This window comes from Aedes aegypti, chromosome 2, assembly GCF_002204515.2.
Source record: "Aedes aegypti strain LVP_AGWG chromosome 2, AaegL5.0 Primary Assembly, whole genome shotgun sequence".
Lineage (NCBI taxonomy): Eukaryota > Metazoa > Arthropoda > Insecta > Diptera > Culicidae > Aedes > Aedes aegypti.
In genome coordinates, this window is record NC_035108.1 from 374,613,250 (window position 1) to 374,628,812 (window position 15,563).

Below are 15,563 nucleotides of genomic sequence, written 5' to 3' on the forward strand. Positions count from 1 at the left end.
TTCGTCAAAATTTTATCGTGCAGTTTTTGCCAAACAACGAAAAAAAATGGCAATTTTTAAAAACCATTTTTATTTTTTTTCATCAATTTCGAAAATTTCCATAAAATAAAGTCTCAGCCGTCGCCTCTCAATTTCCCAATTGAGGGTCAATTTGAGGTCTATACTAAAGATCTGAGAGGGTTTCGTCAAAATTTTATCGTGCAGTTTTTGCCAAACGACGAACAAAGATGGCAATTTTTAACAACCATTTTTATTTTTTTTCATAAATTTCGAAAATTTCCATAAAATAAAGTCTCAGCCGTCGCCTCTCAATTTCCCAATTGAGGGTCAATTTGAGGTCTATACTAAAGATCTGAGAGGGTTTCGTCAAAATTTTATCGTGCAGTTTTTGCCAAACGACGAATAAAAATGGTTATTATTAACAACCATTTTTAATTTTTTTCATCAATTTTGAAAATTTCCATAAAATAAAGTCTCAGCCGTCGCCTCTCAATTTCCCAATTGAGGGTCAATTTGAGGTCTATACTAAAGATCTGAGAGGGTTTCGTCAAAATTTTATCGTGCAGTTTTTGCCAAACGACGAACAAAGATGGCAATTTTTAACAACCATTTTTATTTTTTTTTCATCAATTTCGAAAATTTCCATAAAATAAAGTCTCAGCCGTCGCCTCTCAATTTCCCAATTGAGGGTCAATTTGAGGTCTATACTAAAGATCTGAGAGGGTTTCGTCAAAATTTTATCGTGCAGTTTTTGCCAAACAACGAAAAAAAATGGCAATTTTTAAAAACCATTTTTATTTTTTTTCATCAATTTCGAAAATTTCCATAAAATAAAGTCTCAGCCGTCGCCTCTCAATTTCCCAATTGAGGGTCAATTTGAGGTCTATACTAAAGATCTGAGAGGGTTTCGTCAAAATTTTATCGTGCAGTTTTTGCCAAACGACGAACAAAGATGGCAATTTTTAAAAACCATTTTTATTTTTTTTTCATCAATTTCGAAAATTTCCATAAAATAAAGTCTCAGCCGTCGCCTCTCAATTTCCCAATTGAGGGTCAATTTGAGGTCTATACCTAAGATCTGAGAGGGTTTCGTCAAAATTTTATCGTGCAGTTTTTGCCAAACGACGAATAAAGATGGCAATTTTTTACAACCATTTTTAATTTTTTTCATCAATTTTGAAAATTTCCATAAAATAAAGTCTCAGCCGTCGCCTCTCAATTTCCCAATTGAGGGTCAATTTGAGGTCTATACTTAAGATCTGAGAGGGTTTCGTCAAAATTTTATCGTGCAGTTTTTGCCAAACGACGAATAAAGATGGCAATTTTTTACAACCATTTTTAATTTTTTTCATCAATTTTGAAAATTTCCATAAAATAAAGTCTCAGCCGTCGCCTCTCAATTTCCCAATTGAGGGTCAATTTGAGGTCTATGAGCCTATGCATGCTATAAAACGTTTGACTTTTACTGTGCGCCCTGTTTTCAAGTTGCCCGTGAGAGAGAACGAGACAGCACCAACACACGGCGCACAGTAAAAGTCAAACGAACAAAAGAATTTATAGCATGTACAGAGGCTCATACTAAAGATCTGAGAGGGTTTCGTCAAAATTTTATCGTGCAGTTTTTGCCAAACGACGAACAAAGATGGCAATTTTTAACAACCATTTTTATTTTTTTTCATCCGGATTGAAAACGACAATCCGAAATGGCTATACAGTTTTACCCTTATGCTATCTCTTCCATGTATCGCGCCTAATCTTACTTGTTCGCCAATAAAAAAAACTTTATAACATTTTTTCCCATTGAAAAATGTTATTCTGTACAAAGTCACTCCATTTTTTAACACCGGTACAAAAACTGGGTGTTAGATTCCCACCAACACGGAAAATAAAAAAAAGGTGATGAAAAATGGGTGTTAGATTCACAGTAGTCCTTTTTTTTATGATTTTTGACATGTAAATAAAGCCTCTGCTCCAGTGCTCATTCGTCGTCCGTCATAAAATAGCAAAAACTCAACTTTTTATCATCGTAATCTCGTCTCGTGTCTCTGTCTTTTGATTGCGCGTTTCTGTTCAAATTATTTGTGCCCTCTAATTCACATTTCTCACGTACTATCTGTGCAAACATTCGGCTTATCATTCTGGTGCTGCTGTGGCCGGGATTTGTGGGTGCAATAACCAACCATCCCATAATGTTTTGAGAGCAAAAAACATCCTCCGCTTGCTGGCTGCTCCAGTTCCAGAAGCTGCTGCGCGAAGATTTCCACGACGAACTGCGGGGCAATAATTCCGGTCTCTGCCCTTATCTCTTCCATCGCCAACAAGCGAGGGGCTGTTATCAGATTGCAGTTTCTGAACGTTAGTTCTGTGTTTTTGCTGTTGAGTCATAGTCAAACAGGAATCCTGGGTGCTCTAGCCAGTCTCATCATGGACGCGGCCATCGACGGAGAGGAAATTTTGTTCCAGAAACATGCCAAGTACTTCGTGCGGTTCCTCAACATCCTGCCGGCCCGGCTGGCTTCTCACGATTCCACCAGGTAAGGCCTTTTTTGCTGATCAATAGGGGAGACTGGGGAGATTTGAAACCTTGTCTAGAGGAAATTTATTGAGTAATTTATCAGATAGTATCATAAATAATGTTTTAGAATCAGTTTGTACAAAATCTAGTGGTGTACCCAGAAAAAAGAGGAGGTCCGTTTGATTTTTTAAGGTGATTCATAGTACCGTAAAACGGGGTGAATTTTATGAACGCTATAACCATGCTATAAATTTATTCACGTTGTTCAATTGAGAAAACCGAATACATATATGTATATTGTTATAACAAGTTTGACTCACTAGATCGAGAAATATTGATTAAAACCAAAAACATACAAAGCTTGTTATTGAAATAAAAAAAAACTGGTATATTGCTGTATCTAAACTACCTAAAAACAATCTCTTTACGACTCCCATTTATTTTTTTTTGAGAGATTGTTATCTAGAAGCTGAAATGGGTTTTGAATCCCTTAGCAAAAGGTTGTTTGAGATAATTTTGTAATCAATTTCCAATATTTTATATTATAATAAATCTTCGAGCTGTGCAACCATTTATGTCGAAAAAGAGCCAAACAGGTTGGGCAGGCCTGTTATAGACGAATAATGTTGGCTTCAAATATTCACGTCTGTAAGGCGGCATCCACAAATTACGTAACTTTCTAGGAGGAGGGGGGAGTAGGTTTAAGCGTTACGACCCATACAAAAAAAAATTAAATTTTCCATACAAAAAGCGTTACGGAGGGGGGGGGAGGGGGTCAAAAATTTCTAATTTTAGCGTTACATAATAAATGGATGCTGCCTAAAGCATGTTGAGTCCAATATTTGACTGTCATTGGACTGAAGGACTCTTTTGATTAGCACTAACGAAATTCTGATATTGTCAAATATAATTTCGATCGCTGTCAGATACGAGCCACATTGTATACTAATAACTTGACCCAGAAAAAATATTTTGACAGTTATGTTTTCATTATCGGCTGGCAAGTTATATAGAATCTCTCTGAAGACTATTCTGAAACATCTGTAGGTTTTTTTTCATAATCAAAATATTTGACTTAAGATTTATTTTGTTTTTGGTATAAATGGTGTAAGTGTGCATAATTGTACATGTACATGTATGGAAATGTATGTATGTCTGTATCTTACTTACGTGGTAGAGCAGAAAATTGAATTGAAGTCACTAAATGATTTTGTTCTGGCATGTATCTTTCGCCTCTGAAATTTTTATTTTTTATGTTGCAATTTCTTTATCGGGGTACGTCCATAATTTACGTCACGCAAAGTTTTCCCATATTTATCCTCCTCAATTTTCCTTTGTATCACACTTCTTATATGGATTCCAATTTTTATATATCCCTTCCTTCCTCCTCTGTACAGGACGTAATTTATGAATTACCCCTTACCTGCAGTTTTTCTTTCAAATTGTTTATATTGTAATGGGTCGAAGAGTATGAAAATATATTTGATTAATCTCAAAAAAAAAAACTTATAGAACAGCTAGATATTGACGACAAACTTTCAAGATTTTTTTTTGAATCCCCACCATAGACTCAGTGCCGTAGCGTGCGGTTGGCCAGGTTGGCACTCGCCAAGGGCGCCAGCCCTTAGGGGGCGCCAAATACTTGCAAATTTTGTAACAAATTTGTTAAATAAGGACGTCACTCAAAAATCCTTAACTTAATATGAAATTTGAAACAAAAATACTGAATTGCCTACAACAAGTTTAAAATAATCATTAAAAACTTGATAGTTTGAACTAACAAAAAATCTATTATTATGCATTGCGAAAAATTAAATCTAGCGCCGGCGATCTTAAAACGCTTGTAGATTACCGCAGCTACTTCAAATCGTTTTGCTGTCTTCTGTGCGATCATTCCTGGGATAATCAGGAACAATCCCGCAGAAAACGTCATAACAATTTGAAGTAACTACAACGAGCTTAAATATGTTTTGGAGTTTTCAGATCGTGATCGTGATCAATGAAGCTCTAACGAAAACTATTGCGTAACAGAACAGATGAATTTGTCAAACTCAATCTTACTCAACTACCGGCTAAGCATTAATCTTACACAATAAAAAAGGCTCAATATATAAAGTTCTGAACATGAATTTAATAAAAATTGGACATAAGTCTCCCAAAACCATAGGCCAAATTTTTGCATAATTTCGAGTAGGATTTTTGGATAGTGTACTCACAGATATCTTTACAGGATTTACAGAGAGAACTAGACAGAATTTTCACAGGAGTTCCTGGCCTTTAACATAATGCAACGTTGGTTTTGAGTAGATTTCTTTCAAGAATTGATCAAAATATTTCACATTGATTAAACTTTTTTTTTATTTTACGAAAATGTTCAGTATAGTAGATCTTACTGGATACTAAATTATTTTAGACTACCTTACAATATCGTTTCTGAGTTTAAACTAACATTTCGAGAGGTAAGGCAAGCCTGGAATAGAATCTACTATTTGATTCGTTGCAAGTTGGGAAATTTTGAATAGTAGAATAGCTTGTCTAGTATTTTCTTAGAAAACTTTTATCACATACAAACTTGTATGAATACAAAATTATTCGTTGACTAAGGAGCGCTCAAATAAAGGTTTGCCAATGGCGCAATGAGGCTACGCTACGGCTCTGCATAGGCTCTGCATTTGGTGAAATAAGATTTAATTTATGGGAATACGACTATGAATAACAAAAACGGAGCTAAATTCCAATTGTGAGATACCTTGGGCGTTAACGGGTTAATTAAAATCTTGATATGGCACTCAGTATACTCTAGCCTGAGCAACACTGGTATAAATAGAATGTTGGATCGGTTCTTAGCAAGTCGAACGTTATACGTATCGCAAGCTTTAATGACCTTATTGAGAATAAAGTATAATTTAAACAGTATTCACATTTGTCATGATGGCGCTATGACCAGCGTTTAGGAGAAGCTGGTGGACATTTATTTCTCTTGGTATTGTCCAAGATCTGGATTATATGTTAAAACTCCTTAAATTTACTTGGGTATCAATTGACTATAAACGTAATTTATTTTATGAAAATCTATAAAAAAGTTATCACTTAACTGTTTGCTTGGTTTGTTCCAGTGCTATGATATGCTTCTACAAACCCAATGTATGTAATTCCACAATGAAAAGATCAGTGAGTTGAAGAGACCAAACGAAAAAAAAAATAAAAATAATGATAAAAAACTCTGTGAAAGAATGGCACAGAGCAGTGCTGTTAAATGTCAAAATTTTGGAGAAATTAAAATGTGTATAGCAGTCTCCCATGTGAAATATCGCATCGGCAAATATTGCCAGCCAATAATAATTCAGAAAAAATCACCGGGAAAACCATTTTCTGATGACTTTTTGGCGGGGAAACGATGATATAAGCAGTATTCAATTGTCAAAGTCGCGTGATATTCATGTCATTTAACAGTGCTGGTTCTAGAGATGGGCGATCAGTTCCCGATCCGTTCAAATAAGCCAGATCACTAGAGAGAGAGAGTGAGTGATCCGTAGCTCAATTTTTATGAGAGTCGGTTCAACACTCTTTTTTCACAGATTTTTTCTACCTTCTCTATCGACTTTCGACTGTGCGTAAGAATAACCAAACAAAATCAACTTACGCACACATACTAGTCGAATTAGTTCATTTAAGGAGAAAAACATATTTTATTCTATCTGGCATGTGTATTTTTCTATCCTTACTCTTCTAATGATTGCTGCATCTCTTTATGCTTTCACTCTGCATTAGTTTAGTCTATCTTTCGAAAAACCCACTTAAAAAGCGTCACTCAATACGGGGTGTAAAATACTTTTTTCATGATTAAAATGCATTAACCATGTCTGATGACTGATAAAGCTAATTAAATAAAACGTGAATAACGAGTTTTATTATAGTCGAAGAAAATCTGCTGCATAATTTTTATAAAAGTTTTGAATAAAAACGATTTCGTTAGTCTCTCACATGGGACATTTTAGAATGTCAGGCTTCTGTTTTGTTTACTTCTCATCTCAGTTAGAAATTATTCATAGGAGAAAAATGTCGGTGCAAGGAAGGAGCACAAGTGAAGTTTGGTACCATTTCACGCGAGAGGAAGGCAAAGGTCGCTTCCGATACTGCGGAACCTCAATTGCTCTATCCGCTGGATCTACCGGCAATTTAAAAAGACACCTGAGCAGCAAGCATCCCATGGTTCAGTATTCAAGAACAACGACTTCTTTTGCGACAATCAAGCCTGTGGAAAATGATCCTACTGGACCGAGCACTGTTTGTCGACAAGATGTTCCTGTTTCAATGAAGCCTCCCACTCCAACTACTAACGATAACCTTGAGACTGCTTCGAAAATTTCGGTCAATCCTCCTGCGGATATTCCTCCTGCTGGTCAGGCGCACTGTCGCACGGAATCGCAGAATCCGCGCTTCTCTTTATAAACAAATTCTCTGCTCTGTACCACACTCGAGGTGCTCATGAGGCCTGTCATTTCATGTGATAGGTGATCGGTGTAAACACGGGACTGTCATTTCCATAGAAGTACTGTCAAAGTCCTTTTGAATCAGCAAATTTGAAAAGTCTCGTGAAAAGGCCTATAGACCGTACAGTGAGAAGGAGGAGGGGTTGCGAAATAGAGGTCCCCAAGCAAACTGCCACGAACACCAACGCACAATTAATCTTACACAAGTCGATTTCCTCAGAATGAAAACGTATCGATGTTTGTTTGACGTCATTGAGCTTTCGGTCAACGGCAGGCCAACAAGGAAGTGGTTGTTTTGCAGCAATTCTGTTTATATTTGGATTCTCACAGCAAACAAAAGCAATGTTGTGACAGTTCTCACAGTAAACAAAGAAAATTTCGTCAACATTGCATTACTACGCAGGAAACTGGATTGGTCTATAGGCCTATTCACATGACGTCTCAAATCAGCTGATCGGGAAGCACTTTGACAGTTCTTCTATGAAAATGACAGGCCCGTGTTAGCACCGGTCCTCCACCGATGTAAACAAATGCATAGACGGATCTGTCACATGAAAAGGCCTATAGTCAATTCCCTGAGATACACTGAGGAAACGGGAAGTATGAGATACGCAAGATTTTCTTATGAAATCAAGACTAACAATTCAAAAGGCCTCATCTCCAAAAAGTAAACAATGAGAAAAATGCAATCTTGTTTTGTCAAACAATAAATCAAATTTAAATTATGAATTTAAACATTTTATGTTATTTTATCGTCCAGAAAGTCGATGGATAAACTGATTTATAGCTATGAATATTCATTACTATCATTTTAGCAAAAAAATCCTGCTAAAAAAACGAGTCAAAGGAAATGAGGCTTTTATTTTACCAAAAGCTGTGCAGCCCTTTTCATTTGTGCCCATAGACGCCGGCCGACGCTGATGAGGCCTGTGAGTTGACGCCTTTGTTTACTCTAAAATGTGTTGAGGCCTTCTAGTTGTGGCTTGTTTTTTCATCATCTTCAGATGTGGCCTTTTGAAAATTATTCAAAATTCATGATTAAATACGATAATTGAAGTGTAGAAGAGTGTTACGTGGTAAAGCAAGGTACATGGGATCTCTGCAGCAAGAGGAGATTCGTGCGGTCGATTAAATATGTGATTTATTCAATCATCGTCATCGATGAGCATAATGGATGTGTTAAGCGAGAGTGTCGTCGAGCAATTATATGGAAATATTTGTTCAATTGAAGTAATATTTCAATTGAACGTTATGTTTCATGCAATTGTAACGAAATCGTGTTGTTATCAATAAGTCGTGAAGTACAGACATGCTGACACAGGTATTATTAGGTAGTATGATACAAAATACATCACTCCACAGGAACCCGACGGAAAATTTGATCATGTTTGCCGTTGAGACTATCCCTGTGTAAAATAATACATGGAGCGGAGCGGCTGTAATACTTCAGCCGCTCCGCTCCATGTATGGTTTTCTCTCGCTTTATTTTATTTAAGAACTATGAAAATCACAATAAGCAATAAAATCAACAAATTCCAAGAGGGCCTAACTGGAACTATGTTAAATAAGAGGGCCTAACTGGAGGGGCCTAACTGAAACCATGTCCAATCCAAGGGCCTAACTGAAAGGGCCTAACTGGTTTGAAGATTCATTAAGGGGCCTAACTGCTGATGATATTTGAATGCAACCATTTTCACGAGTCGTTTTGCTATTTGAGATTACTAACGTTCTGGGCCACGTAATAAACCATAATGAGTGTCTAACACAAGTATAAAACTAGTAAAAAAAGTGAATGGGTTTGAAATATCAATAATCAATATGTTGCTGATTTTGTATAGAATAGTTTCCAATATTTAGCTTGTATGATATTGTGTTGTTTTCTCACATAATCATTAAGGTGAAGCGGCGTGTAACTCAAAGAATCATTAGAATCATCATTGATGTAATAGTAGTAGTGTCGCCTTTCCATGTATATTTTCAAAACAAACAAACAAAATATATAACATTTGTGTTTAGCATATTTTTATGTAAACACATGGTAAATTTAGTAGATTGACGAGTATTGGAAATCAAAATCAACTCTTCAATCGTACATATCAAAAGAAAACATTACAATTTAATGAAGGGCAACGGAATTTCTCTGTTTTTAATTGAATTTATCGCATATTTTTGTTATGCATCGGTACGGTTTATGTTTGCAAGGGATGACGGTGTTGCCAGGTGATTGGTGACAGATTTTTCTAGCAATTGTTATATGCTTGTTTTCGGAACATTTGCTGCATATTATAAAAACTTATCATTTTGCAAATAGTTTTCCATCACAAGATCACTGATTTAATAAAATTTCAATGATTTTTGTGATCAATTCACATTAAATGCTATGATTTTACAGATAGCAACTCTAACATCACTGCGCTCAACGATCGCGATGATTGTGCACACACGATAGACGCGTCCCGACGCATCCCGACGCATCGCACTGTGGAGCTTTTCAATTATTTTGGGTGGTCCAAATTGATAAACTCTTGGTATGATTTTATGCTTCGTAGAGATGGTTTTCGTAATTTGAGAGAATCGAAAAACAAACAACGTATGAGTTTCAAGTTTCTATGCTTTGCCCAACCTTTCCGTACTGAAAATTAATACAACAGGAAAAAAGTTGGATATTTTAGACTATAAACACAGGCATGCCTCAGTGTGCGGTGGCGGCGTCGATTCGCAGCAAGTGAAAACAACCGCCATAATAGTTTTGAGTGTTGCGGTTGATAAAACTTTATAAATATTTGATTCCCGTTTGAAATAAGTTCCTTTAAGGAAAGTGAATGACAGATTTGTTTAGTGGAAGTGTAGTGAACGCAATATAAAATCCAAAATACAAATGTTTGCTGCAGAATTACAATGGAAAAGGTAAGCACCTTCTATTTACAAGTGTAGTTGTGTGAGGCAATGAAATGCGGCATAAAATCGGAGATTTTTTTCGAGAATATAAATCTCATGTATATTGTCGCTAAATTGATAATGCTGTATCTGAAAGTGTTGTTTATATATTGAAATACCACCTGAAGCATTTTTCTTTGCATAAATTATCCATTAAATCAGGTGATAAGCAGTTATATATCATCGATGCTGCAAATACCAATACTATCATAACAATATGTTAATGATTTTGGAAGAAGCCATTTTGTGATGACGCACCAAAAGGCCTTAAATGTTGTTGAAGAATTATGCAAATCACTTCAATAATCAATAAAATTAGCAAATTCAAAAAGGGCCTAACTGGTTTGGAAATTCGTAAAAGGGCCTATCTGCGGATGATGTTTGAATTGAACTATTTTTACAAGTTGTTGTGCTATTTGAAATTCAAATCGTTGTGAGCCACGTAATAGACCATTATAAGTGTCGAACACAAGGGATTATCCCAAAAAAAGTCCATCAATTGGGGCCTCCTCCAATGGGGAGATGTACGAAAATGTGATAGTGCATGGATTGGGTATTGGAAAAAGCGTGACAGAGGAAGTAGAAAGGTTCTAGAAATCCCGAAAAACGATGGACGTCATTTTTGGATCTTCCCCAAGTATGAAACTAGTAAAAAGCGAATGGGTTTGAAATAGGAATAATCAATATGGTACTGAATCTTCAACCGAAAATTTCCAATATTTAGATATTATACAGTGTTTTTTTCACATAATCGCTAATTTTTTTTTCAAGATTTGTGCAAACCAATTCAAAAATCAATAAAATTAGCAAATTATAAAAGGGCCTAACTGAAACCATGTTCAATCAAAGGGCCTAACTGGTTTGAAGACTCGTAAAAGGGCCTATCTGCCGATGATGTTTGAATTCAACAATTTTTACTAGTTTTTATGTTATGTTAGATTTAAAACGTTACGTGGCCCAGTAATAGACTATGAGTGTCGAACAAAAGTTTAAAACTATTAGATAGCAATGAGTTTAAAATAGTAACAATCAATATGTTACAGAATCTTCAAACGAGAATTTCTCAATTTTTACGTTATGCTGATAGACCCTTTTCAAATATTTCACTAGGTTCCATTATTCGAGAGAAACACTATACAATGGCTAAATATTGAAAAATATGGGGGAACATTAAAAACGCATGGAAGGGCCAATCTGATTTTGATGGAAATTTTCAGTTAGGCCCTTTTATGACCAGTTAGGCCCTCTTAGTTTTATCATTTTCAGATAGGCCCTTTTAAATTTGAATAAAATTACCATTAATAATGCATTTTTCATGCCCGTAAGAGTATGTAGGAGTAATTTACGTAAAAAATTATACGAATAATGAATAATCAAGTTTGTTTACATTTTGCAGTTAGGCCCTTTTCAAATGTTACGCTAGAATTAGTCGATACCAGCCTTGCGTTAAGAAAATAGGATGAAGTCTTCATCAGGTCCGTCCCACTCGGGCTCAGATTGGGTACCACTTCTAGTACTGCATTTGGTCCCTCGGTAGTGCAAAAGGTACCCAAGTTTGACAGATCGCAGTACACTTTGAACGGCATTCTAGATTACCTATTGAGCCATTAAATTTTGGGCAACTGCAAGGGACATGGGGGTCTTTAATTTGTCTTTGTCTTCATTATACAATATTCGATGATTCAAATTGATCTGCACTGATTGATTTTACAGGGTGACAATTGCGTTTTTCGCAGTGAGTGGCTTGGATGTGTTAGACTCGTTGCACCTGCTATCGGATCCATTCAAGAAGGACATCATCAACTGGATATACAATCTGCAAGTAGTGCCAAAACCAGGAGGAAGACCTTGCGGGGGAATTCAGGTAAACTATCGTACAAGCATTATTCAATGTTGAACGTTAATCATCTCTATTGATCTCAGGGATCAAGCACGTTAAATATTCTAAACCCTCCCGACTGTTGCGGATTGGATGCATATCGATGGGGTCACCTGGCAATAACCTACACAGGCATTGCGGTCCTAGTGGCACTGGGAGACGATCTGTCGCGATTGGACCGAAAGGCGATTATTGACGGCGTGGCGGCAGTACAACGTGAAGATGGAAGTTTCAGTGCGACCATCGATGGGAGCGAGCACGATATGCGGTTCGTGTACTGCGCGGCCGCCATCTGTGCCATGCTGAACGATTGGGGCAAAGTGAACAAACGGAAAATGGCAGAGTACATCCAAAAGAGCATTGTGAGTGTGTTCGAGATTAATTATAAGTAACATTTGACCTTCCTTAGTCCCTAACAAAAAATACATTATTAAAAAGCTCGCAAAAATCGGCGCATAATGGTCCAAATCGACAAATTTCTGTGTTCTCGTTGGGTTTAGACGTAAAGGTGTGTTTAGTGAAGTTGCTCGTTATTGAGTTTTATATCTTCTTAGAAAAAGTTAGATAAAGAGGTGCTTATATTGGTTAAAAGGTATAATTTAAAGCCCAACTGAACTAAAATCGATCAACCCACAATTTTTTGCGTGATTTTTGAATTTCCAGGCCAGAAACGATCCTAGGTCCTAATTTGTAACTTGTTTCTATGGGAACTCTCCTAATGTACATTTAAATAAGATTATAACAATCAAGACACATTGATTTGAATTTTGAAATGGGTCGAATAAGATTCAAAGACTTAACAAGGGTTTATAAAGGTATTTTTTTATTTTTTTTTTTAGCGATACGATTTTGGAATCAGCCAACATTACGAGATGGAGTCCCACGGCGGAACGACATTCTGCGCTATCGCCGCACTGGAATTGAGTGGTCAACTTGACATCCTCACACCGAAGGTGAAAGAAAAGATTGTCCGATGGTTGATATTCAGGCAACAGGACGGGTTTCAGGGCCGCCCAAACAAACCAGTGGACACGTGCTATTCCTTCTGGATTGGAGCGACGCTGAAAATTCTGAACGCCTTTGAGCTGACCAACTACAAGGACAACCGGGACTACGTGCTTTCAACGCAGGACAAAGCCGTCGGTGGGTTCTCCAAGTGGCCCGGTTCACACACGGATCCGTTCCACACGTACTTCGGCATCTGTGGGCTGAGCTTCTTGCAGGAGCCCGGACTACTCGAGGTGGTGCCAAGTTTAAACATATCGCAGCGCGCCTTTCAAAGACTGAAACAACTGCACTCGGTTTGGGAGGTGGAAGCCGATATCAGACGCAAGTGCGATGTAAGAGTTAACATAGAGTAATTCCCATTGGAACTGGTTTCCTATATCGCACACAAACAAACGCCGGGAGTAAGATGTGTTACCAGATGATGGGTTTCCGTTAGATTTGTAATTTATTTTGCTATGAATCAGACCGCCTGATTTTATTGTGTTGAAAATCGAGTATCACGGCACTGTTTGTCACGTGGATTTAGCAGTCAATTTAGCCTAAGATGATCGTATAAATTTGTATAGTAAGCTGCAGAAAAAGCAAAACAATATATTGGATATACCTAGTACTATAAAACATGTATTTTTCAATGTCCGAAAAAAATTCGGCTTCTCGGCTATAACTCTCTGTATGGCTAATCGAGTCCTCCTTATTACCTTCCTACTGGATTTTATTTTTCGTAGTACACCCGATTCAGTTTTTGTACGGGTATTGCGCTGCCCATACTCGCATAACAGTCCCATATTCTATGGGATTTCCTATATAGATGGGACTGTTATGCGAGTATGGGCAGTGCGTACCGTGCAAAAAAAGTTTTCAGTTCAAAATTTCAAAAAAGTAGCACCATTTCTCGACGTTTCATGCAAAAATAAGGTTTTGACGAAAAAAAGTTATGAAAACTTTTTTTGGACGGCCGTTGAAAAAACAATCCGTGCAAAAACAGTATCGGGTGTAAGTATAACCCCTTGCTATGAGTGTTCAGCTAACCCCTTCCTTCCTTCCGTAACGCTTTTTGTATGAAAATTTCAAAATGTTTGTGCTTATTCTGCGCGGCGTTTGAGGCGAGACGAGTCGAATGAGGTGACAATTCAATACAGTACCAGATTAACGACCTAACTGACAAATGTAAACAAACTGAGTTTTATTCACCTAACAGTTTGTTTGATAAATTGCAATCATATAATGCACCTCTGTTCCCTAAAAATAACGTTATTCACGAAATAAGTAAGAAAAACATGAAGGCGCATTTGATATTCTCTTTCGATTTGAACTCTGATGTCAATTTCGCCCATCTTCCCCCTCTGCGGTAACCGGGCGCATTTGAGCTTGAGTGTGGCAGCAGGGCGCAAGGTTCGTGCGAGAGAGCGTAGCAGAACGGCGAAGCTGATGATAGTCAAACCAGAAGGACGAGGTCAAAAGGCGCAATCGCTGTTGTCAAATTGAAGAAGACGAAAAATCGAGGGGCGCAACAGCTCTAAATTTTGTTGAATGGCGCATGATGGATTTTTATTTATTTTAACATGTTATTCATAATATTTAAATAAGTTAAATCTCGCGTAACTTTTCAAAACGGCCTATCTAACAATTCACACATTTCGAGTAAATCGAGCTTGAAGGTTGTGAAAATATATTTTGAAACTGTATCAAAATGAAACAATTTTTCCCCACTGTGTTGCTTGTAGAGGGAAGCAGTGTAATAGAGTTCAACGTAAGAAATGAAATTTTGTCAATTTATTTGGAAATTACACTGAAATCTATAAAAACATCAGATAGGACGTTTTGAACAAAAATATGTACATAGGATAAATTACATAGGTCGTTCTGTTTCAACAATTGTTACATTGGACATGCACTTCGGTCATTTTGTTTCAGTTATAGTAACATCGGACATTTTGATTTGAGCACACAGCAAGCATGTTTTATTTCATTTTGTATCCACGTGCGTTGAACTGCTTCAACATTCAAGTTGAACTGCTCATTTTGTTGCAGTGTGATAATCGTAGGCATCAGCTGTGCTTTGTTTTGATTCATTTGAAGAAGGGACGAATGACCTTCGGGTTAAAGTCCCTCACAAACAACAACAATTTGATTCATTCATTGCCACGCCGTCACTTTTTCGCCTCCGTCTATGTGTCCTATGTAACAACAGAAGGAGGGGAAACGTTGAGCTGTACATGGGACTTTTTGCTTTCTCGCTGTTTCTCTCACAATCTTCCCCCCGTTTCAATGCTGGTTTCGCCCACACTTGTTCGTGTTTAATGTTTAATGTTTTGCTACAAAAGTAATATTGTAATGGATCCTACAAAAATGCATCATGCGATTTAATCGATCGGAAACATAATATAGAATTAAAATTAAACCCGCAAACTTCAAACCCATTTTACTGAGAATGTATTAGTGTTCACATTCGCCCTAATTCTGACTCTGTATTGAAATGGTGTTTGAAAATGTACCATCAGTACATTATTGACAGTTTCTCAATTTCGTCATGAAAGTCTAATCATTCGTGAAAATTACAATATGAAATCATAAATTTATTTTGTTGATGCGCGTTATACTCAGCTGTCGACAATAAATATTTTTAAACAAAATCATCAGCAGTTTTTGAAACAACGCAAGGCTATTATAAGCTTTGATATATAATAAATATTTGATATAAATTGTTTTTCTCTGCGTGTGGATACCCCTA

At 36.8% G+C, this 15,563-nt stretch overlaps 1 protein-coding gene across 1 annotated transcript; it reads left to right on the forward strand.

Annotated features, from left to right (window-relative positions):
• The first annotated feature begins 1,948 nt into the window (after positions 1-1,948).
• On the forward strand, positions 1,949-13,450 carry LOC5572430 (geranylgeranyl transferase type-1 subunit beta). Its single transcript, XM_001660325.2, has 4 exons — positions 1,949-2,534; positions 11,659-11,809; positions 11,869-12,186; positions 12,664-13,450. The coding sequence occupies exons 1-4, from the start codon at positions 2,425-2,427 to the stop codon at positions 13,183-13,185; spliced, it is 1,101 nt and encodes a 366-aa protein (XP_001660375.1). The 5' UTR covers positions 1,949-2,424; the 3' UTR covers positions 13,186-13,450.
• Positions 13,451-15,563: the final 2,113 nt, after the last annotated feature.

Coding starts and splice junctions, on each gene's coding strand:
- LOC5572430 (XM_001660325.2), top strand. CDS start 2,425: ATGGACGCGGCCATCGACGGAGAGGAAATTTTGTTCCAGAAACATGCC. Junction 11,810..11,868: donor GACCTTGCGGGGGAATTCAG/GTAAACTATCGT, acceptor TATTGATCTCAG/GGATCAAGCACGTTAAATAT. Junction 12,187..12,663: donor AGTACATCCAAAAGAGCATT/GTGAGTGTGTTC, acceptor TTTTTTTTTTAG/CGATACGATTTTGGAATCAG.